Here is a 26,321-nt window from a genome sequence, read left to right as displayed (position 1 = left end):
CACCAAGGCATAAAAAAAATCAATTTGGTACCGATTTTGGGCGTCACGAGGTGCTAATCCTTCCTTGTGCGTAACTGACTCCCGGACTCATTTTCTCAAATTTCGTAGACCAAAATCATTTTAAGGTGAGCCGATCACACCTTAATAAAGGATCGGTGGCGACTCTAGTTTTTATTTTTTAAGTCGACAACCAAAATTTTTGTTTTCAAAAATCGGTTTCGACAGCTTGGCGACTCCGCTGGGGACACTTGAGAGAGTCGAGCCATAAACTGATTATATTTGTCTTTGTGTCGAAAATCAAAAGTTTTAAAAAATTCATGAGTTCCCTTCGCACTCATTGATTTTTCATCATGATTTGTTGGCAACTTTGCATTTGCATTTTGCATTTTACCCTTTAAGTAGGAGCGAGAAACTAGTCCTTCGTGAGATTTTCACCTCCGTGCAGGGTAGTGGACCGCTTCCGTGATACATCTGTACCTATGTCTTCGTGAGATTTTCATCTCCGTGCAGCCATAGGGAAATGTATCCCCCTGAACTGAACTCGATCCACATGAGCCTATAATGGGTGAGAATTGAGGAATCTGCTGGTTCGGGTACCCTTACTCTAGAAACTAAGCCTCATATAGTGAGCTTTAAGAACTTGCCCTAGGTAGAGCTATACCAAACCCTAGTGGATTCTTGAATAAATGTTCTTGCTATTTCATATTTGTGTTGGATTATATATTTTTGGTGTGATACTGACTTGGGTTTATTTTGTTTTGATTGCATGGCATCATGATTGCATTGCATTTGCATATTAGAAAAGAGATGTTGATTTGTGTTCGATTACTAGATTAGAAAGCTTGTTATGGAATACGGGTTTCTTGATAAGGTGGAAGATAATACGGTGGTCCGAAGAAAACATGGCACGAAAAGCCTAATAAGATGAGTATACGACTTTGCTGCATAACTTGAGGATCCAAATTGTCAAAGTTTATTCAAAAGTCATCAAAGGTCCCAATCTCATAAAGAAGCTAATGAACGTGAATGAGCAAGGATTTATGACCTAGATCAAACAAAAAGGAGATCAAATTCGTAAGATGTATCTTAATATCTGAAGGGTCGATGTCTTCACTTGGAGTATGAGGGTAAAGCCGTATATATATTGTAAGAGCCATTTTGCCCGGGGCCCAAAACACTAAAGCCCAACACCAGCTTTCAAACACAAAAAGAAACCCCAGCCGCATGTTGTTGCTGCCACCTCCTGCGCACGCCCACCGCCGCTACTCGCCAATCGCTGGCTTCGCGTGTCCACGCGTCTGACACCTGCAAAACAAAACGAAGCCACACGCAACAGTACAAGGATCCAAAGCACAAAACGACAAAAATAGAAGTTTAGGGGTTGTAAAAGTTTGCTATATAGGCTAAACAAAAGCATTGTAATTTCTTCTCTGGCAATTTCACAAACTTTAGAAATAAAAAGAAAACTAAGTTTTTTTTCTTCTCCAGACCTGTTATTTTATTTTGTTTTACTCTATTTTATATATATATTTTAACGAAAACGAAATAAAGAAGGGGGGCTCACCGGAGATACCTCGCGACCGCCGTCGGTGTGTGGTTCTCCGTCGTTGGCCCGGATCTAAGGGGGCTACGAGCCTCAGTCTCGGCGCACATGGGGGTTCAAAGACCCGGCTTTTCAAATCGCCCGAAGGCTAGGCTCTAAAAGCCCTTTCGTCGCTTCGTCGGCCGCCGGTATAGTGGCGGTGCGATGGACGGATAAATGGCGGTGTGAAACCCAACCGTCGGAAGGCATGGGGAGGCTTTGAGAGGGTCTGCAGATTTTTTTCTAATGGGGGGGAATAAATGAACAAAAATAAAAATAAAAAGAGGGCTTAATTGGAGAGCTGAAACGGCAGTGTTTTGGAACCCTCCCCAGATGCAAAACGACGTCGTTTTTGGGGAGGGGAATCTGCATGTTTGGTTCTTTGGGGTTATTTATGTGGGTAGTCCCTCTATTTTTTATGCTTTTAATTCAGTCCGTTTTCACTTTCTTTATTTGTTAATTTGTCCCCATAATTTCATCTTATTTTGTTTTGGCCCGTATCGAAACGCACAGCATAAGGGACTTTGGGTATTTATCTTTTCGCCCCTTGATACTTCCAACATGCGGCGAATTAGTCCCTTATCCCTTCTTGCAACATTTTTAATTATTCCCATTAATTTCATTTTGATTTCAATACACCCTTGACCCTTTAGCCCCCCATTTTTATACGTATATTGTTTTCTTAAATTGCATTTGTATTTCTTTATTATTTAAGATTTCCTCTTATATATTACTTTATTTTTAACTATTTTAAATTTATTATTATTTATTTCAAGTTTTATATCCATTAATTATTTTAAATATATACGTATATTATCTATCCTAGTTCTTTTTTAATATAAAACAATTTTCCTTTTACATTCTTATATGATAATGTAAAAATTTTAGCTATTTATCTTAAGTATTTTATATATTATTTTATCTTATGTTAAAATGTGTTGTATATATTAATTATTGTAAAACTGTTTTGTACCCTTTTTTTTTTACTTTACTATTTGTTTTAACTCATTTGTTATCCATTTCAAGATTTTTAGATATTCCTTATTTTATGCTTTCATAAGTACGTATATGTTATTATTTATTTTAAATTTTTCATATAATATTTTTAAATTGTTTTGTATATAGTTGATTTTAAATTTCATTATTTATTTAAAACTCATTTATTATAATTTTAAATTTGTTCTACATTTTATTTATTTTAATTTGCTCTATACTACTCATCTTGAAATTGTTATGTATGTTACTTAATTCATTCGTCTTTAATTATTAATACTAGTATTCAAATAATGTATGTTGAGTATGTATTGTCATTGTGTGTACCATAATTAGTTTACTCGTATTTTCATATTATTGTCATACATTTGTGTAATTATCCATAGATCATTATTCCATGTTTATTATTATATTGTTATTTCACGTCATCATTTTGTAAATTAAGCCTCAACATAGTTGCCCAATGTGGATTGCTTTATTTTATTCCAAACAAAATAAATGTTTACCTTCAAATAGATTACCCGCTATTATTCGAAATGGAATTTTGCTAAATAAGGCAATATTTTGCATTTTGGAAATTTGAGAAATTGTACCCTAACTTACTGGGTCTCGATTTTCTCATTAAACCCAAATAACAAAATATCCTTTTAAATTTCAAACATATAAAATTTCAAAATAAAGGTAATATTCTATACTTAGAAAATTCAAGAAATCGTGCCCTAACTTCTTCGGGCTTCGATTTTCTCGTGATTCTAAATAACCGAATATCCTTTTAAAATTGAAATAAATGAGGTTTAAACAAAAAAAATATATGCAAGCTTACTCTTGAAAATACGAGGTGTTGTGTCCTAACTTACTGAATGTGACATCTTGTTACTTCGAGATAAGAAGGCATTTTTCCATTTTGATTTATCCAAGTAAATTTTTTTAATGCAATATAAAGAAGGATCGTATTTTTAAATTCTTTTCGAGTTTTTAATTTTCGACACCAAGACATTAAGTAATCAACTAGGTACCAATTTTGGGCGTATCGAGGGTGCTAACCCTTCCTCGTATGTGAATCGACTCCGAACCCGCTTTTTCAATTTCAGAGACCAAAATCGTTGTTTTAATAAAAATTAAATCGTTTATTAAAAACAACTACTTTTCGAGGTGACCCGATCACACCTCATCAAAAAAAGGATTGGTGGCGACTCCCGTTTTCATTCTTTTTTTCAAAATCCAAGTCGACCCCGTTTTTCATCAAAAAAATGGTGTCAACAGCTTGGCGACTCCACTGGGGATGTAAAAAAGAGAGTCAAGCCACGTGTTGATTACTTTTTGTCTTTTTGTCGAACATCGAGAGTTTGATTTAAATTTAAGATCCTTTCATTGCATTTCATTCGTCTTTATTACAATTTTCATCATTGTGGTTTTATAATTGTAATGTTGGTTTAAGTTTTGATATATTTTTGTACATTGCATTGCATGACCGTTGGTCACACCTTTAAGTGGGAGTGAGAAGCTAGTCCTTCGTGAGGTTTTCACCTCCGTGCAGGATAGTGGATCGCTTTCGGGATACATCCGTACCTATGTCTTCGTGAGATCTTCATCTCCGTGCAGCCATAGGGAAATGTATCCCCCTGAACTGAACTCGGTCCATATGAGCCTATAATGGGTGAGAATCGAGGAATCTGCTGGTTCGGGTACCCTTACTCTAGAGCCAAACCACATGTAGAAGACCTTAAGAGCCACCCTAGGTAGAACCACTTCAAACCCCTAGTGGTCACCCAAATAAGTGTTCTATTTATTCTTGCTTGCTTTTACTTTGTACTAACCTGTTGTCTTTTGGTTATGATTGCATTGCATTTTCATCATAAAAAAGAGGTGTGGATTCACGTTCAGTTGTTAAATAGAGAGCTTGTCATAAAGAAATGGGTTTCTTGATAAAGTGGATAATAATACGGTTGTCCGAATATGGTCCAAGAAAACGTGATAAGAGAAGGATGATAGTTTAATGGAGGACTATACAACCATTGCTCCGTTGCCCGAGAATTCAAGGTGACAAGGATTATTCGAGAGCCGCTGAACTTTCGTAAAGAGAAGCCAACGAGCATCATGAGGATGAGTGAGCAACGAGTCTCAGCCCGGATCAAGCAAGAAGGAGATAAAAGAGACATCCCTTTTGAAAAGTTCGTGAGATTTATCTTAACGATCGAATGAATAAGAAGATCGAATGTCCCTGCCTATGAGGGCAAAGCCGTATATGTATCCATTTTATGTAAAGAGATTTATTTTCTAGAAAAGTTGTTCTAATAGGATTGAATAAAGATCAACGCCTCTTTTTGCATTCATGCATCTGCATTACATTTCATTGCAAGCATCTTTTCATTCATCAACATTGCATTTCATTGCATACAATAAATTTCCTAAAATCCAAAAGTATGTCGAGTTTAGAACTTTAGTACAGAACCAGATGGATTGGAATTCTTTGAATATATCGATGGTTCGAAAGGTGAAGATGTTTGTGCCTTTGAAGAAAGAACTAAAAAACCTATCAGGGATTTGTTTCTACATCCCTAGAGGCGTTCTAAACAACTGGACTGTAGAGGAGATTCTTGTAATTTTTTTAAGACCATTTCAGAGTGATATTTGGAACGCTCTTATTGCTCTAAGCCTGGGAGCAATAGAAAATTCTTTTGTGAAAAGGGCACATGTCCACTATTCTTTATCTCAATGAAATGCATCTTTATGTCTTGTTTTGGCAAACATTCTTTTGTTCCTTCCATTTCATTCATACTCATACCACACAAATAATCCCCTTTTGATTCATTAGTTCTTTGAGTCTTCTTTCGTTCCCTAAAATAGGTCTCCAGATATCAGCGATATGAGTGACATTGCTATTGACTCAGAACTTTCTTTTGAGCAAGATATGTGTCTAGAGGAACCTCAAAACTTCGAAGATGATCGAGACTGTAGCTTATCTCCTGATTTGTTAAGGATGGTAGAGCAAGTCGAAAAATAGATCTTACCTTACAAAAAAATCAGCGGAGATTATGGGCTCAGGAGAAAAGAAAGAGGTGAAGACCGGAACATGTATCACTGCAAAGACAAAGCGAGATGTCATTAAGTTACTCTAAGAATTCAATGATGTTTTCGCATGATCAAGATATACCTGAGCTACCAAGATGTGTGGATGCTGTTGAGGCTAAGAAAGTATTAGAAAATGTCCATAAGGGTATCCGAGGAACACATGCATTGATTTTGCAATGGCCAAGTGAATCATGAGATATGGGTACTGTTGGTCCACCATGGAAAGGGATTGCATCAGTTATACCAAGAAACGCCACAAGGGCCAAATTTACGGGGACAAAATTCAGGTACCTCCATCAATTCATGTTATGACTTTTCCATGACCTTTCTCTATGTGGGGGCATGGAGGTCATTGAGCTAATCTCGCCAAAAGCTTCTGGCGGTCATCGGGTCATCTTTGTAGTCATCGATTACTTCATTAGGTGGGTGGAAGCTGCTTCACATGCCAATATCACAAAGCTGACAATCAACAAATTTCTTGAAGAATCATATGTCAATATGAAATGCCAAAAAGGATCATATTAGACAATGCATTGAATTTGAACAACCACACGGCATCAGAAGTTTGCAGTTTGTTCAATATTAACATCATGTCACCTCAAAATGAACAGTTCAGTGGAGGCAAAAACAAAAAAACAAAAAAAAGAAAAAAAGCAAAAAAAAGTAAAAAAGAAAGCAAAAAAAACGAGAAAACAAAAGCAAAAAAACAAAAAAATAAAAAAATAAAAAAATAAGAGAAAAAAAACCTCTACCGGGGCAACTCATTTCTCATTGGTATATGGAATAGAGGCAGTCTTACCCATCGAAGGTGATATTTCTTCCCTTCGAGTCTTGTCAAAGTTGAATTTGGATGAAGCAGAATGGATCCAGGTCCGATATAATTGAAGAGAAAAGGTTAAAAGCTATCCGTCATGGTCAAATGTACCAAAAGCAAATGATGCGAGCTCACCAAAAAGGGTTAGCTCTAGAAAATTCTATGAGGAGCACATAATATCGAGAAGATCCTTCCTATACAAAGGGGACTTCAGAGGAAAGCAGATGCCAAGCCTGAAGGACCTTATGTGGAAGGCCTTATCTGAAAAAAGCATCGATATTAACCAGGATGGATGGCAAGAACCTGCCTAATCTTGAGAATTCTGATTCAAGCAATAAATACTTCACTTGAAAAAAGAAATAAAAAAAGAAAAGAAAAGAAGAACAAAAAGAAAAAGGAGAGGCCAAGGTGAAAACCCGCATAGGGCGCCTTGAGACCAAAGGGGTTTTGAATTGAAAACCCAAGAATGGGCAACTCAAATATTTTTGATCGAAGTTGGGGCATGCGGTAGTCTTGTCCTCTCTGAATTAATAAGAAGGAGAGATGTTACATCTCGGGGCATCAACAAAGTCTTCTAGGACTTCTAAACACATATCAAGTTCAAAAGGGTACTCAAGAAGTTTGGGGCAGAAAAGCTCATGCTATGATATTTGGGGCACCTATTTCCATTTCATTTATTTTTTTTGACAAAATACGCCACCTTGATTAATGTATTCTCATTTTGTATTCTAGCAAATTTTCTATCTTGATTAATTTGTTCATTTAGAGCTTTGCTCTCAACAAATTTCCATCTTATCCATTGTGATAATCTTTTTCATCTTATACATCTCGTATCTCAGCAAAATTTGCTGTCTTGATTGATTTGTTTGTTTAGATCTTTACTCTCAACAAAATTTCATTTTGTCCATTTTGATAATCTTTTTCAAGCATTTTTCATTGAAATAACGATTAATGGACTGATAATACTCATGCAGAAGGAGTTCTGCATATTACTCTGAAAGTTTCTAAATAATACGAGGACCTGAAACAAGACTATTGTTTAGAACTGACCAAACCTGAGGGTTGAAAACATTTGAGAAATGATAGTCTAAATTGAGACTATTTCTTTGAATCTTCTGTCAAAGATACTTGCTGAACGAGAAAACATCAGTGATAGAACCTTGATGAACAACGAGGAATGACTACCCAAACATTAAAAGGGATCATTCTCATAACATTCGACATTCATTCAAATGTCATTCATACACATCTAGTTAGGAGCATTTGATTCATTCTGATCATGTCATCCTAATCATTAGGCATAATTAGGTTCATTATACAGGTCATGTTCCCTAGAGAACAGATCAGTAAAAATCGAAGAAAGCCTTGCCTCCCTCATTTGCAGTGGAGCTGGTCAAAGATTGCAGATCTTGCCTTCCTGTATTTGGCAGCGAAGCAGATCGAAGATGGCAGATTTTACCTCCCTGACTACAGTGGAGTACATTGAAGCCGATAATTCTATCTCCCTGTATTTGGCAGTGGAATGGATTGAAGATTGCAGATCTTTCCTTCCTCAGATTTGGCGTGAAAGCGATCGAATATGATGATTTTACCTCCCGACTACGATGGAGTACATTGAAGCCGATAACTCTATCTCCTCAGATTTGGCAAAGGAATAGATTGAAGATTGCAGATCTTGCCTTAATGTATTTGGCAGCGAAGCAAATCGAATATGGCAGATTTTACCTCCCTGACTATAGTGGAGTACATTGTAGCCGATAACTCTATCTCCCTGGTTGGCAGTGGAATAGATTGAAGATTGCAGATCTTGCTTTCCTGTATTTGGCAAAGCGCGATCAAGATGTCGATTTACCTCCCTGACTACAGTGGAGTACATTGAAGCCGATAACTCTATCTCCCTGGTTGGCAGTGGAATAGATTGAAGATTGCAGATCTTGCCTTCCCAGTATTTGGCGTGAAGCGAGATCAAAGATGGCAGATTTTACCTCCCTGACTACAGTGGAGTACATTGAAGCCGATAACTCTATCTCCCTGTATTTGGCAGTGGAATAGATTGAAGATTGCAGATCTTGCTTTCCTGTATTTGGTAGCGAAGCAGATCGAAAATGGCAGATTTTACCTCCCTGTGACTACAGTGGAGTACATTGAAGCCGATAACTCTATCTCCCTGTATTTGGCAGTAGAATAGAGTGAAGAAAACCAGATCTTATCTCCCTAAGCAATAGTGGAGCAGATCGCATCAAGTCTTATCTCCCTAAGCAATAGTGGAGCAGACAGAACCACAGATCTTATCTCCCTAAGCAATAGTGGAGCAGATCGCATCAAGTCTTATCTCCCTAAGCAATAGTGGAGCAGACAAAACCACAGATCTTATCTCCCTAAGCAGTAGTGGAGCAGATCGCATCAAGTCTTATCTCCCTAAGCAATAGTGGAGCAGACAGAACCACAGATCTTATCTCCCTAAGCAATAGTGGAGCAGATCGCATCAAGTCTTATCTCCCTAAGCAATAGTGGAGCAGACAGAACCACAGATCTTATCTCCATAGCAATAGTGGAGCAGATCGCATCAAGTCTTATCTCCCTAAGCAATAGTGGAGCAGATAGAACCACAGATCTTATCTCCCTAAGCAATAGTGGAGCAGATCGCATCAAGTCTTATCTCCCTAAACAATAGTGGAGCAGACAGAACCACAGATCTTATCTCCCTAGCAATAGTGGAGTAGATCGCATCAAGTCTTATCTCCCTAAGCAATAGTGGAGCGAGACAGAACCACGATCTTATCTCCTAAGCAATAGTGGAGCAGATCGCATCAAGTCTTATCTCCCTAAGCAATAGTGGAGCAGACAGAACCACAGATCTTATCTCCCTAAGCAATAGTGGAGCAGATCGCATCAAGTCTTATCTCCCTAAGCAATAGTGGAGCAGACAGAACCACAGATCTTATCTCCCTAAGCAGTAGTGGAGCAGATCGCATCAAGTCTTATCTCCCTAAGCAATAGTGGAGCAGACAGAACCACAGATCTTATCTCCCTAAGCAATAGTGGAGCAGATCGCATCAAGTCTTATCTCCCTAAGCAATAGTGGAGCAGAGCAGAACCACGATCTTATCTCCTAGCAATAGTGGAGCAGATCGCATCAAGTCTTATCTCCCTAAGCAATAGTGGAGCAGATAGAACCACAGATCTTATCTCCCTAAGCAATAGTGGAGCAGATCGCATCAAGTCTTATCTCCCTAAACAATAGTGGAGCAGACAGAACCACAGATCTTATCTCCCTAGCAATAGTGGAGTAGATCGCATCAAGTCTTATCTCCCTAAGCAATAGTGGAGCAGACAGAACCACAGATCTTATCTCCCTAAGCAATAGTGGAGCAGATCGCATCAAGTCTTATCTCCCTAAGCAATAGTGGAGCAGACAGAACCACAGATCTTATCTCCCTAAGCAGTAGTGGAGCAGATCGCATCAAGTCTTATCTCCCTAAGCAATAGTGGAGCAGACAGAACCATAGATCTTATCTCCCTAAGCAATAGTGGAGCAGATCGCATCAAGTTTTATCTCCCTAAGCAATAGTGGAGCAGACAGAACCACAGATCTTATCTCCCTAAGCAGTAGTGGAGCAGATCGCATCAAGTCTTATCTCCCTAAGCAATAGTGGAGCAGACAGAACCACAGATCTTATCTCCCTAAGCAATAGTGGAGCAGATCGCATCAAGTCTTATCTCCCTAAGCAATAGTGGAGCAGACAGAACCACAGATCTTATCTCCCTAAGCAATAGTGGAGCAGATCGCATCAAGTCTTATCTCCCTAAGCAATAGTGGAGCAGACAAAACCACAGATCTTATCTCCCTAAGCAATAGTGGAGCAGATCGCATCAAGTCTTATCTCCCTAAGTAATAGTGGAGCAGACAGAACCACAGATCTTATCTCCCTAAGCAATAGTGGAGCAGATCACTTCAAGTCTTATCTCCCTAAGCAGTAGCGGAGCGGACAAAACCACAGATCTTATCTCCCTAAGCAATAGTGGAGCAGATCGCATCAAGTCTTATCTCCCTAAGCAGTAGTGGAGCAGACAAAAAAAAACCAATCTCATCCCCATGGAGTTGCAGCAGAGTAGATTGAAGTCATATCTCTTTAAAGATGCCGTTAAGCGGATCAAAGCAAGAAGACGCAGTGGACTGAAATAAGGCTACTTGAAGAAGGGAAGCACCAAAAGAAGTCAAGACTAGGCAAGGCCGGGCAAAATTGGCTCTTTTAAGGTCTTTGCTCCATTCTCGTTACACGACAATGAGCAAAGAGGGGCAGCTGTAAGAGCCATTTTGCCCGGGGCCCAAAACACTAAAGCCCAACACCAGCTTTCAAACACAAAAAGAAACCCCAGCCGCATGTTGTTTCTGCCACCTCCTGCGCACGTCCACCGCCGCTACTCGCCAATCGCTGGCTTCGCGTGTCCACGCGTCTGACACCTGCAAAACAAAACGAAGCCACACGCAACAGTACAAGGATCCAAAGCACAAAACGACAAAAATAGAAGTTTAGGGGTTGTAAAAGTTTGCTATATAGGTTTGAACAAAAGCATTGTAATTTCTTCTCTGGCAATTTCACAAACTTTAGAAATAAAAAGAAAACTAAGTTTTTTTTCTTCTCCAGCACTGTTATTTTATTTTGTTTTACTCTATTTTATATATATATTTTAACGAAAACGAAATAAAGAAGGGGGGCTCACCGGATATACCTCGCGACGCAAGCCATTGGTGTGTGGTTCTCCGTCGTTGGTCTGGATCTAAGGGGAGCTACGAGCCTCGGCCTCTACAAGCGCACATGGGGTTCAAAGACCGGCTTTTCAAATCGCCTCAAGGCTAGGCTCTAAAAGCCCTTTCGTCGCTTCGTCCGTCACCAGATAGTGGCGGTGCGATGGACGGATAAATGGCGCAGTGAAACCCAACCGCCGGAAGGCATGGGAGGCTTTGAGAGGTCTGCAGATTTTTTCTAATGGGGGAATAAATGAACAAAATAAAAATAAAAGAGGGCTTAATTGGAGAGTGAAACGGCAAGTGTTTGGAACCCTCCCGGATGCAAAACGACGCGTTTTTGGGGAGGGAATCTGCATGTTTGGTTCTTTGGGGTTATTTATGCGGTAGTCCTCTATTTTTATGCTTTTAATTCAATCCGTTTTCACTTTCTTTATTTGTTAATTTGTCCCCATAATTTCATCTTATTTTGTTTTGGCCCGTATCGAAACGCACAGCATAAGGGACTTTGGGTATTTATCTTTTCGCCCCTTGATACTTCCAACATGCGGCGAATTAGTCCCTTATCCCTTCTTGCAACATTTTTAATTATTCCCATTAATTTCATTTTGATTTCAATCACACCCTTGACCCTTTATCCCCCCATTTTTATACGTATATTGTTTTCTTAAATTGCATTTGTATTTCTTTATTATTTAAGATTTCCTCTTATATATTACTTTATTTTTAACTATTTTAAATTTATTATTATTTATTTCAAGTTTTATATACATTAATTATTTTAAATATATACGTATATTATCTATCCTAGTTCTTTTTTAATATAAAACAATTTTTCCTTTTACATTCTTATATGATAATGTAAAAATTTTAGCTATTTATCTTAAGTATTTTATATATTATTTTATCTTATGTTAAAATGTGTTGTATATATTAATTATTGTAAAACTGTTTTGTACCCTTTTTTTTACTTTACTATTTGTTTTAACTCATTTGTTATCCATTTCAAGATTTTTAGATATTCCTTATTTTATGCTTTCATAAGTACGTATATGTTATTATTTATTTTAAATTTTTCATATAATATTTTTAAATTGTTTTGTATATAGTTGATTTTAAATTTCATTATTTATTTAAAACTCATTTATTATAATTTTAAATTTGTTCTACATTTTATTTATTTTAATTTGCTCTATACTACTCATCTTGAAATTGTTATGTATGTTACTTAATTCATTCGTCTTTAATTATTAATACTAGTATTCAAATAATGTATGTTGAGTATGTATTGTCATTGTGTGTACCATAATTAGTTTACTCGTATTTTCATATTATTGTCATACATTTGTGTAATTATCCATAGATCATTATTCCATGTTTATTATTATATTGTTATTTCACGTCATCATTTTGTAAATTAAGCCTCAACATAGTTGCCCAATGTGGATTGCTTTATTTTATTCCAAACAAAATAAATGTTTACCTTCAAATAGATTACCCGCTATTATTCGAAATGGAATTTTGCTAAATAAGGCAATATTTTGCATTTTGGAAATTTGAGAAATTGTACCCTAACTTACTGGGTCTCGATTTTCTCATTAAACCCAAATAACAAAATATCCTTTTAAATTTCAAACATATAAAATTTCAAAAATAAAGGTAATATTCTATACTTAGAAAATTCAAGAAATCGTGCCCTAACTTACTGGGCTTCGATTTTTCTCGTGATTCTAAATAACCGAATATCCTTTTAAAATTGAAATAAATGAGGTTTAAACAAAAAAAATATATGCAAGCTTACTCTTGAAAATACGAGGTGTTGTGTCCTAACTTACTGAATGTGACATCTTGTTACTTCGAGATAAGAAGGCATTTTTCCATTTTGATTTATCCAAGTAAATTTTTTTAATGCAATATAAAGAAGGATCGATTTTAAATTCTTTTCGAGTTTTTAATTTTCGACACCAAGACATTAAGTAATCAACTAGGTACCAATTTTGGGCGATCGAGGTGCTAACCCTTCCTCGTATGCGAATCGACTCCGAACCCGCTTTTTCGAATTTCACGTAACAAAATCGTTGTTTTAATAAAATTAAATCGTTTATTAAAAATAACCACTTTTCGAGGTGACCCGATCACACCTCATCAAAAAAAGGATTGGTGGCGACTCCCGTTTTCATTCTTTTTTTCAAAATCCAAGTCGACCCCGTTTTTCATCAAAAAAATGGTGTCAACATATATGTCCGCTTTATGTAAAGAGATTTGTTTTCTAGTAAAGTTTTCTAGTAAAAAAGTTGAACATGAATCAACGTCTCTTTTCGCATTCATTTCATGCATTTGCATTTCATTACATCATATGCATTAAACACAGTTAAAGGATCCTAATTAACTAAAATCATTGCTCAGTTAACTTGGAAACCAACCAACCAACCAAATATCGTTACGGGACTCGAGCAAAGATTAAGGACATGGATCAGAGATTGGAAAAACTTGAACAGTGTCAGAATGAGATGCAAGACCGACTTCAGCTACAGGTGCAGGAGCGGTTGGATAAGATGCAACAGGATATGTCAGAGAAGATGCAGGAATCCCAAAATACTATGATGGCAAAGCTAACCAAACTGTTGACTAGAGGAGGTGATAAGGAAAAGGGTCCCATGGCTGATGTCGAAGAGGGTAATGAGGATGAACCACTCTATCCTCTAGGTTTTACTCCTCCACATGTACGTACTCAAGTTGAATATCCACACAAACCTACTGTTACAATCAAGCCTCAGTAGTCCCAGGCCGGTACTTTGAATTTTCAAGCTGGATTGGGTTCTAATCTCGGAAACCACTCTGTTAACTTTGTCATTCCTGACTTTGATGAAGGGGCTGAAAAGGAAAGATTAAAGGAGGAGTTACCAAGGCAGTTAGAGGAAAGGTGTAAATGGCTAGAGGAGAAATTCAAGGCGATGGAAGTCACTGAAAGCTATCACGGGATTGACGCTAAAGAGCTAAGCTTAGTTCCAGATTTGGTACTCCCTCACAAGTTTAAGATGCCAGAATTCGAGAAGTACAATGGGACAACTTGCCCAGAAGCTCATATCACCATGTTCTGCAGGCGAATGGCTGGAGATGTTAACAATGACCAGTTATTGATACATTGTTTCCAAGATAGCCTCGCAGGGGCAGCATCTAAATGGTACAATCAACTGAGCCGTAGCATGATTGGTTCATTGAGGGATTTAGCGCAAGCATTCATGAAACAGTATAGTCATGTAACAGACATGGCCCCTGATAGAATTACCCTTCAAAATATGGAGAAGAAGCCGAACGAAAGCTTTAGGCAGTATGCACAAAGATGGAGGGAGGTCGCAGTCCAAGTTCAACCACCGCTCTTGGAAAAAGAAATGACCATACTGTTCATTAACACACTGAAGGCACCATTCATTACACATATGTTGGGGAGTGCCACAAAAAGCTTTCCCGACATAATCTTGAATGGTGAGATGGTCGAAAATGCCATAAGAAATGGAAAGATCGATACTGGAGAGAGTAACAAGAGGTCAGTCTCAAGGAGAAGAAAAGATGAGGTGAACAACATAGGTTACTCTAAATCAATTACGGTAAATCAGCCAGGAAAGGTGGCTATTAACCAACAAGGTTCATCGAGACAAGAAGCTGGTACAAGACAAAACACTGAGAGGCCCCAGTTTACACCAATCCCCATATAGGGAGCTGTATCAGAATTTGTTTGATGCACGTGTTGTTTCTCCTTTTTCCTGTGAAGCCTCTACAACCTCCGTATCCCAAATGGTATGATGCGAACGCACAATGTGACTACCATGCGAGAATTACGGGACACTCGATTGAGAATTGCACTGCCTTCAAGAAACTAGTTGAAAGACTCATCGACATGGGTGTTGTCAAGTTTGGTGATTCATCAAGTGCAGAAAATCCATTACCCAATCATGATTGATAGCGGAGGGACTGCAATGTATGAAGAAGTGGTGAGAAGTTTGCATATCGATGCCATATATGCAGACACAATTAAAAGGGTTCTTGTTAGATATTCGTCTTAGAGGTGTTTTAAATAATGGGACTGCAGAGGAAACCCCTGAAATATTTAGAGTCTGTTAGAGTAATGTTCAGAACGCACTTGTTGCTTTCAGCCTAGAAGCAATAGGAATTTCTTTGTGAAATAGGCTCACGTCTGAACATTATTATTTTAATGAAATACATTATTGCAATCATCTTTGAGCAAATGTTCTTTCATTCTTTACGATTTTTTTTCATTCTTTCAGATTTTTTCTGCCAAATTATTCATTCATTCATTCATATTATTCATACATTCTTTTGTATATTCTTCGGTACCCACCATGGGTCCCCAAATATCAATGACATGAGTGACGCTGCTACAAACTCAGATATCCTTTTGAGTGAGACATGTGTTTAGAGGGATCTCACAACTTTGAATATGACATGGATTGTAGCTTATCTCCAGACTTATTGAGGATGGTAGAATAAGATGATAGATAGATCCTACCTCACAAAGAATCATTAAAAATTGTGAGCTTGGTGAAAATTGGAATTGATATGACTTCAAAGACAAAGCATGACATTGTTGAGTTACTTCAAGAATTAAAAGATGTCTACGCATGGTCATACCAGGATATGCCCAGGTTAAGCACTGTCATTACTATCTGAACAACAGCACGATATCAAAAATTTACAGTATGTCAAGATTACTATCATGAATGATGCAGTGAAAATTCTACCGGAGCAGTGTCTCTCTCTTTAGTTCATCACGGTTTTCTCTATTGAAGTTGAAATTTTTTCTCTCCAGGTATTGGCTGAGCAAGTTGGATGAAGCAGAACAGATCCAATCGCAATGTGATCAATTGAACTTGATAGAAGGAAGAAGACTAGAAGCTATTCATCAGGGTCAGATGTACCAATAAATGAATAATGCGAGTCTACAGCAAAAGGTTTGTCCCAGAGAATTCCACGATGGCGACCTAATGCTGAAGAAGATCCTCACTCTACAAAAAATATAACGAATGCCAAATTGGGAAGAACCTTATGCTATAGAGAAGGTGTTTTCCAAAGGAGCTTTGATTTTGAACGAGATGGGTGATAAACCTGCAAAGTCCCATAAACTCAGATTCAGTCAGGAAATACTCCGCTTAAAGAAAGAGAGGACCAAGGTAAAAACCCGCAAAGGGCAGTTTGAGTCCCAACAAAAAAAGAAAAAAGTGATGTGGAAAATGAAGAGATGAAAATAAAAAATGAAAAAAGTAAAACCGGAGAGGCTAAGGTGAAAACCCGCAAAGGGCGCTTTAGACCAAAGGGGATTTGAGTTGAAAACCCAAAAAGGGCGGCTCAAATGTTGATCAAAATGGCGCTTGAAATTTTCAGAGCAGCTCAAATACTGATCAGAATGGGGGCATACAATGGTATTGCTATACCTGAATCAATAGGAAAGGGTAGGCGACATCTTGGGGCATCGTCAAAGTACTCCTAAACACATGTTAAACTCAGAATAGCCTTCAGAAAGTCTGTACAGAGAGGTTCAAGTTGCGATATCTGGGGCACCTAATCCTTATACTATTTTTGTTATTCTTGGAACACTTCATTCATTTCCAAGATACGCATTCCCAAATCAATTTCTTTGTTATCCATCTTTGTTATCCTCGATAATTTATTCATTTCGAGCTATGCTCAGAACCAACTCTATTCTTATCCATGATCTTTTTGCAAGCATGTTGCATTAGAATAATGATCAATAGACTAATAAAACTTTCACAAGAGAAGTTTTGCATATTACTCTAGAAGTTTCTAAATAATACGGTAACCGGAAACATGGCTATTATTTAGAATACATCAAGCTTAAAGGTTGAATATCTAAGAGGGGGAGTCTAAATTAAGACTATCCCTTCACATTTTGTCGTTAAAAACATTGACTGAACAAAGGGACAAGAAGGTCATGTTGATGACAAAGCTTAAATAAACCAGCAAGCAATGATCATCAAGCAATAGGAAGAGGTTGCCTCGGAGAAGAGAGCCTTCATTTGCGCATGAGCCTTTGGTACGGCACATTGGGAATGGTGTAAGGGAACAAAAAGATTTAAATCATATATTCTTGAATAACGATAGGAGAGGATTGAGAAAAGACCAAATCTTTTACTCTTGGTTTACAACGGGAGAAAGATGGTACAAATTTTTGCATCCCAGTGGATTAAACTTTGAAGGTTACAGTGGGGCAATCTGACAAGTGTTTCTTTGGAGACGCCAGCTGAGCAAGAAGGTGTTATAACATATTAGTGATGAAACCTTAGTAAACTTGGAGTAATAATAACTCAAGCGTTAAAATATCATTTTCATGACATTCTGCATTCATTCAAATGTCATTCATACATGTCTAGTTAGGAGCATTTGATTCATTCTGATCATGCCATCCTAATCATTAGGCATAATTAGGTTCATTATATAGGTCATGTTCTCTAGAGAACAGATCAGTGAAAATAGCAGATCTTATCTTCCTGCATTGACAACGAAGCAGATTGAAGATACCAGCCTTACCTTTTAAGCAGTAGTGGAGTAAATCAAAGATGGCAGATTTTACCTTTCTGAGGTTACAGTGGAGTACATTGAAGCCAGTAATTCTATCTCACTGGGCAGCAGTGGAATAGATTGAAGATTACAGATCTTATCTCCCTAGACAGTAGTGGAATAGATCAAAGATGGCAGATTTTACCTTCCTGAGGTTATAGTGGAGTACATTGAAGTCAGTAATTCTATCTCCCTGGGCAGTAGTGGAATAGATTAAAGATTACAGATCTTATCTCCCTAGACAGTAGTGGAGTAGATCAAAGATGGCGGATTTTACTTCCCTGAGGTTATAGTGGAGTACATTGAAGCCAGTAATTCTATCTCCCTGGGCAACAGTGGAATAGATTAAAGATTACAGATCTTATCTCCCTAGGCAGTAGTGGAGTAGATCAAAGATGGCAGATTTTACCTCCCTGAGGTTACAGTGGAGTACGTTGAAGCCAGTAATTCTATCTCCATGGGCAGCAGTGGAATAGATTGAAGATTACAGATCTTATCTCCCTAGACAGTAGTGGAGTAGATCAAATATGGCAGATTTTACCTCCCTGAGGTTACAGTGGAGTACATTGAAGCCAGTAATTCTATCTCCCTGGACAGCAGTGGAATAGATTAAAGATTACAGATCTTATCTCCCTAGACAGTAGTGGAGTAGATCAAAGATGGCGGATTTTACCTCCCTGAGGTTACAGTGGAGTACATTGAAGCCAGTAATTCTATCTCACTGGGCAACAGTGGAATAGATTGAAGATTACAATCTTATCTCTCTAGGCAGTAGTGGAGTAGATCGAAGATGACAGATTTTACCTCCCTGAGGTTACAGTGCAGTACATTGAAGCCAGTATTCCTATCTCATGGAAGTTGCAATAGAGTAGATTAAAACCACAGATCTTATCTCTCTAAAGTTGCAGTAGAGCAGATCGCATCCGATTTATCTTTAAGTCATAGCGGAACAAGTTGAAGCTATAAGTCTTATCTCCCTGAAGTTGGAGTGGAGCAAAATAAAGATAGCAAATTGAGAAGCTACAACATACGAATTCTATCTCCCTGACATTGTAGTGGAGTAGATTGAAACACTAGTTCCTATACCTCTGAAGATGCAGTAGGAATGAATGAGGGTACTTGAAAAAGAAAAGCACCGAAGAAGTTGAGGCTCAGTAAGACCGGGCACAATTGGGTTTTTAGTCTTTGCTCTATTCCCATTACACGACAACGAGTAAAGAGGGGCAGCTGTATAAACCCAAATGTGCCTAGGCCCAATCTAACACCCATTTTACATTATAGCACTCAGGCTCAAACCAACAAACAAGGCCCAAACCCTAAACCTGGCAACTAGCAGCCCAACACAGCAAAACTAAAAAAATCAAAAGAAGAAAACCCTAGCCGCAGCAAGCCCTCGCCTCTAGCAAGCGTCCAGTCGCCGTAGGACTCGGAGATCGGCCTCCCCACGCGCGCCGTTTGCTCCACGAATTCTTGCAATCGCGGACTCAAAGAATCCGGAGAAAAACAAGCAAAGAAACAATATCATCGATTTATTTTCTTTTTCTTTGCTGCCTATAAAAGGCCACTTTTAATATGTAAATTAGGGGGATCGAAAGAAGAGATTGAAAGAACAGATTCAGAAATTTTTGGAATAAAAAAGGTATTTTTTTAATTTTTTTCGGTTCATCATTCTTAGTGATTCGGTTTTTTTCCTTTTTTAATTTTATTTTTGCTTAAGATATAAAGAAAAGAGGAGAAAACTTACCTTTTTTCGTCGGAGTTGCCAGATCGTCGCCGTCTCCGTCGTAATCGGAGGCCAAGCCGAGATCAGAATTTGGAGTGGCGGCGGCGGCTAAAAGTTGGAACCCTAGCAGAGAAAGATAGGGTTCATCAGTTTTTGTTTTGAAGAAAATGGCAAAAAATGAATGTTTTAGGAAAAGATGTTGGTTTTATACAGGCATAAAACGACGTCGTTTAGGGCCTGTTTCAATGGCCCAAAAACGGCGCCGTTTTAAATGCGACCCGCCCGACCCGACCCGTTTTTTCAGGATCCGCGTATTTTACTTTTAAAGGGAAATTTGCCCAATTGATCCCTCCTTTTTGCAACGCGCTTCAATTAAACCTGTTTTGCTTCTTTTTAAATTGGGCAGCATATTTTATTTTTATTTCAATTTGGCCCGTGCTGCTGCGCAACGTTTTGAGAATGGGTTAATTTCCATTTGGGTCCTCCTCTTATTGTGCGCGTTTTGATTTAGTCTCTTTGCGTGTTTTCTAACTTTAAATTCGGCCCTTAAACTCCTTTTATTTTCGTTTTAATCATTCATTTGTCATTTTAGTTTTTTTAATCTTGTTAATATTAGCATTGTATCCTTATTATTATATTACTCATTGTTTTTATCATCATTATTATTTTTATACACTTACACGCATTTTTTTATATATAATATATATACATATACTTTCTATAAATACATGCATTTTACATATATATATACATTATTATTTTATTTTCATAGTTTTTAAAAATATTTTATACTTATTTTTATTTATATTTTATAAGTACATGTACATATTTTATTATTATTTTCTTTTCATAATTTTTGTATGCATGTATATATATTAACTCTTTGCGATACATATATAGGTATAATTAAATTAAAGTATTGGTTTCATGTGGTACATTAGCATTTTACGATACTTTTTAAAGAAAATATATTTTGGTTTTGTCGAAACATTAAAATCATCAAATTTTATAAATTTCCAAAATATTTGGCATTCATGATTCTCGAGAAAGATCGTGTCCTAACTTACTGGTTGCGGTTATTTTTCGATGAATTTAGAAAGCCAAGTATTTGTTTTGCAATAAATTTGCAAATTTTAAATAAAAGCTTATTCTCGGGAATTCAAAAATGTTGGGTCCTAACTTACTGGTCATGACATTTTCTTCTCGAAATAAGAATTTTCAAAAGCAAAAGGCAATATTCGGGTATTTTGAAGATTTAAAAACATTGTGCCCTAACTCACTGGGTGTGGTGTTTTATTTCTTTGAAATAAGAATGTCTTATTATTTTAATTCATTCATGAAATAAAAAGTTTCCTTTTAAAATCTTTTCAAATTTTCGATACCAAGGCATAAAAAAAATCAATTTGGTACCGATTTTGGGCGTCACGAGGGTGCTAATCCTTCCTCGTGCGTAACTGACTCCCGGACTCATTTTCTCAAATTTCGTAGACCAAAATCATTTTAAGGCGAGCCGATCACACCTTAATAAAAGATCGGTGGCGACTCCAGTTTTTGTTTTTTAAGTCGACAACCAAAATTTTTGTTTTCAAAAATCGGTTTCGACAATAAAAACTAAAAATGACTAAATTAAAATCTCAAGACTAAATTCACAACTTTAACAAAATACAGGGACTAATAACAGCATTTAACCTTGAATATATGTATAATTTGAATAATGATAATGGCAACTACCCAACAAAATGAAAAATTATGTATATTTTGAATGTTCCTAATAAAGAGGCAGAGGCTTAGGAACTAAAATTGACCATAATCATATGGAAAATCCTATGCCTCAAACCAATACCTACCTAACCTGAAACATGCCCACCTATCTGCATCTCTCATCATCTATCTCCCACTCTCTCCCATGGCCTTGCCTTGTCCCTGGTTCTTCATCAACGTCCATTAATGGCGGACTCTAGGCCTAACACCGGCAACGACAACTCCAGGGACGGATCCACTGCCCCACCACCCAACCCTTCTACCCCCAAAGCTTCTTCATCTCCACAACCCTTCTCCCTTATCCAACCATCTGAATTACAGTCCAAGAAACAAAAACGCAAAGTCCTTCGAGCTTTCCGTTCCGTTTTCCGGGCTTTCCCCATCATCACTCCCGCATGCAAGTTCCCCACCAGCCCTGGTTTACAGACCGACTCTCACATCAGCATCTCGGGGATTCGAGTCACCGGAACTTTGTTCGGGTATCGTAAAGGCAAAGTTAGCCTTTCGATTCAAGAGAGCCCCAAGTGTCTCCCTTCTTTAGTCATTGAGTTTTCGTTGCAAACCAACGTGTTACAAAAGGAACTCAGCGCGGGCATGGTGAGAATCGCTTTAGAATGTGAAAAACGATGTGGGAAAGAGCAAGTTAAGCTATTCGATGAGCCTTTGTGGACGATGTTTTGCAACGGGAAAAAGACAGGCCACGGGGTTAAAAGAGAGGCGACGGCAGAGGATTTGCACGTTATGGAGCTTCTCAAGGCGGTTTCAATGGGGGCTGGGGTTTTGCCAGGGAATTCTGAAACTGAGGGTGTTGATGGAGAGTTGGCCTATATTAGAGCCTTTTTCGATCGAGTCGTTGGCTCCAAGGATTGCGAGACCCTTTACATGTTGAGCCCCGATGGAAATACTGGTCCTGATCTCTGTATATTTCTCGTCAGGATGTGATAAAAAAATGGCGCCCGCCAGTGATGGACTTTATCAAAGTTTTCATTTCATTAGCATTGCTAACATTTGTTGGATTATATGAATATCATTCTTTCGTGGTAGATGAAGCCCAAAAAAGGAAAAAGGGTTGCATAGGGATGTTTAGATAAAGTTTGGTGGAAACCAGTCTATTTAAATTGATTGATTTATTGATTGGTATTATTTTTAACAGGGATTTTGTTTTCATTTTTTTTTAATTTAGTTTCATAAAGAGCGGAATTACAAATTAAGTCAAAATCTAAATGGTACGTTAGGCGTAAGTAGCAGTGCATGCATGGGGTGTTTTTGAATCTCCCGAATATGTGAAGCCCCTCAAACTTCACTTACACCCTTCTCTACCACTCGTCAACATATAAAGTTGAATAAGTTTTGTAGTCCATGCACGGGACACTTTAATGCTCTATTTTGCAACGATGGCTTCTTTAGATGGGAATTAAACAATGATTTTATACTTTTGTTGGGAAAGAAAATTATTTGCTAAATAGTAAAAATGATTAAATTGTTGGAAAAAGTTTTTGGTTTCTCCTCCCCACCCCCCATATTTCTCATCTCTTTTCATTTTACTCTCTCATTTTTATTTTCTTCTTTCACTCTCTTATCTCTAATGTTTATTTATTTCTACTCTTTTCAATTTCCACTTCAATCTCTTCTCTCTCATTTTTATTTGTCTTTTTCTGTTGTTGAGAAAGCTTGAAAATAACGGGCAAAATACCAAAAAAAGCCCTATTTTTTTTTAAAATTTACCGAAATGGGCCCGGTATTTTATTATTTACCGGAATGGGCCATTTTCCTGAATGTGTCACGTCGTTAGCGATGTCGGGGACGTGTCAAGAAATTGCGCCCACGTCGGTAGCGATTTGCTTACGTGGACACAAATCGCGCCTACGAGGACGCTGATTTGTCGACACGCCCCCGACATCGTCCGACGTGGACGCGATTTCGGGGAAAATGACCCATTTCGTAAATAATAAAATACCGGTCTATTTCAGTAAATTTTAAAAAATAGGGCTTTTATGTGTAATTTCCCCCCCTTTTTTTTTGGTATTTTGCCCCTAATAATACATATTAATGTATTACTGTAATATGTAGCTCAAATTATCTTTTGTAGTTAATATTCATAATATTGTAGCTCAAATTGTCAATCCGTCTATACTATTATACTAATAATATATATTAATGTAATATTGAAGAGTTAATTGATTAAAAAATAAATGCAAGTACAAAAAGATTCAAAATTATTACCAACAAGATTTGAACCAATGTACTAAGGGAAAAAGCAAGCATCTTAACCAACTAAGCTAAACTAATTAACTAACATATTATAAAAATATTGTTATTATCTTAATTATATTACTTACGTTCTAATGATTTATCGGATCTATTCCATACATGTGTCAAATCGAAAAAATAATACAACAATTTCAGAAAAAAATCGTGTTTACTTCAAATAAATAAGGAAAATAATGATTTGAATGTTTCAAAATTCAATTTTAAACTGAAAAAATCAAAATTTAGAGGCAAAAAAGAATCTTTTTCGACGAAATCATGGAAACCGCCTTCTACCGTTTGTCGTCACGTAGATCTCGAAAAGTTATTCGAAATAAAAAAAATCGTCTCAATCGGACAACCAAGCCAAAAGTTATGGCCTTTCAAAGTTTTCCAAGCTAAAAAACATAAACTGTTCATGAATTATTGCTTCCACGTCAGCAAATCGCGCTTACGTGGACGCGATTTGTTGCCATGTAAGTAATCGCGCTGACGTGGATGCGATTTGCTGACACATCCCCTGACATCGCGCTGACGTGGACGCGATTTCGGGGAAAATGGCCCATTCCGGTAAATAATAAAATACCAAGCCCATTTCGGTAAATTTTAAAAAAATAAGACTTTTATGTGTAATTTACCCGAAAATAACTGAAGAAGAAAAAGAGTAGATCAGACATACAACAGAGGGGGCACGAGTGGGTGGTGGGAAATTTTAGGGTTTTTTCTTTAAATTTTAAATTTGTTTTATTATTTTTGGGCTAGGACTTGGGTTGGGTTTGTAAAATTTAAAAGTTTGGGCCAGTTTAGGAGGTATTTGGGCAGAAAAGGGTTTTTGGGCTCAGGAAAGTTTAGCCCAAAATAAATAAAAACCGGTTAAGCCAGCCGGTTTTTAATGGTTCGTTCGGTAGGTGGTTCACAGTTCAACTCAATTTCTAGTTCAAACGATTTTTCTCTTATTCCAGACCTGGGCACCGATCGATTCTCCATCAGACTGACCGGTCTAGTTCCAAAAACACTAGAATTATAATCCTATATTAACTTTCTGAAATTTTAACTTGAACTTCATCATTTGACTCAGTAATATATCAAGATATTTTGAAAACTATAAGGCATGTATTGCATCTATGTCAATGCTCCGTATACTATAAATGTTCATTCAGTATAAGAACATGAGTAGGATGACCATGCTAAGGGAAGTTTGTAGTAATATTTTTTGGGACGTCTCATTTGAAATCGAAATCATCACTATTGCCTTCTTTTTTTTGGTAATGACATCATCGTACGAGACATCCTCAATATTAGGCTTAAGAACATTCACATTTGTTTTTAGTGTAATGGCTCCAATCGGAATTTTTGCACGAAACCCTAAACTAGATTCATACCTAGATATTGAAGATTGTATGGATCATGCTAAATCTTAATGTGACTTCATACTTGTACAAGTCAATCAAGACTATTTTTAGATCAAAGTCTAACCTATATACGAAAAACAATTTATCCATAAGCATTGATGGTACCTCTATATATAAGTTTGGAACTTGATTTTATTGATTTACTAATGGAGAATTTTGAACAATAGCTATGGAGAAAGTTGGAGGAATTGTTATTCCATATCCTTGTTAACCATCATATAACTCCACTACAACATTCTTAATTGAGCAATATGTTACTATCATTGTCTCGACATCACCATCATTAACAATTTCAGCACAGATTTGAGGATTTTGGAAATATTTAATTTCATTATATCAAGTTTGACCCTCTTCTTGAACCTCATGCTTAGCTGATGTTTCGATTCAAATACGTAACCAATTTTCATGAAATGATTTTTCCAATTGTAATACACGTATGCAAAGAATTGGTTACTCATTTTATATATTCAACCTTTAAAATAAATTACAATAAAGCATTCAAACAATATGTATTGCAAAAATAAAAATAATATTATATATTAAATATTACAAATTAAAGTACGAAAGCAAAACTAAACTAATAACAATATTTATAACATAAACAATGAAAAATTAAAAACTCAGAATTAGCAAAACTATAAAATATTAAATGCAAGCACATACATATTACTAGTAACAATATAACCCCCCAAAACACCAACTCTAATTCAAAGTTGGAAGGAATGATATTTGATTTAGAGTTTTGAGATTTTTTATTAGAAAATTGTTGAGTTTTGAATGATTTAGGGTTTAGAATGAATGTCTTTTGTTTGCTCGGGCTCCGTTTCAGCTTTGTTTGGTTGGGCCAACTTTCATTTGTCTCTTCAATTCTTTCCATGCTACACTTTCATTTGTTTCTTCAATTCTTTCCATACATATTACTTAAATGGAAGTATAAATATATATTTTCATTTTAATTTGCATAATTTATTACCTTCATCAGTTGTATATCTATACTATATATAAAGTGACTGGTTGAGTTGGTGTCACGAGTAAACTCGACACCAACTCAACTGTGAAATTACAAAAATGCCTTTACCTTAAAGGGTAGTTACTAATTACTAATAGGCATAATGACTTATTTGGCCCTCCAACCTTATAAAATATCATTTTAGCCCTCCATTTAATTTTTCGCCTATTTTAGCCCTTAAACTTGTGTTTTTGTCAAATCACCTCAAAATGGATGGAAATTTACCATATAGTTGTCATGTTAGCAATTAAATAATTCTTTGAACTTTAAAATTCAAAAAATTATTAAAATTTTTAATTGGAGAGATTTGACAAATAATGCAAGTTCAAGGGCTAAAAGAGACGAAAAATTAATGGAGGGTTAA

General features: G+C 36.8%; 1 protein-coding gene across 1 annotated transcript; it reads left to right on the top strand.

The window, feature by feature from the left end:
* Positions 1-21,223: 21,223 nt before the first annotated feature.
* Positions 21,224-22,438, top strand: LOC105775075 (protein MIZU-KUSSEI 1). The gene has a single exon (XM_012597614.2). The coding sequence runs from the start codon at positions 21,476-21,478 to the stop codon at positions 22,229-22,231; it is 756 nt and encodes a 251-aa protein (XP_012453068.1). The 5' UTR covers positions 21,224-21,475; the 3' UTR covers positions 22,232-22,438.
* The last annotated feature ends 3,883 nt before the right edge of the window (positions 22,439-26,321 follow it).

The sequence above is a fragment of the Gossypium raimondii genome, chromosome 10 (assembly GCF_025698545.1).
Source record: "Gossypium raimondii isolate GPD5lz chromosome 10, ASM2569854v1, whole genome shotgun sequence".
NCBI classification, from domain to species: Eukaryota; Viridiplantae; Streptophyta; class Magnoliopsida; order Malvales; family Malvaceae; genus Gossypium; species Gossypium raimondii.
Note: the sequence above shows the minus strand (reverse complement) of the source record. Positions and strands in the feature narration are given on the sequence as shown.

What these genes read in the sequence shown, in the direction of transcription:
- LOC105775075 (XM_012597614.2), top strand. Translation starts at nt 21,476, where the DNA reads ATGGCGGACTCTAGGCCTAACACCGGCAACGACAACTCCAGGGACGGA.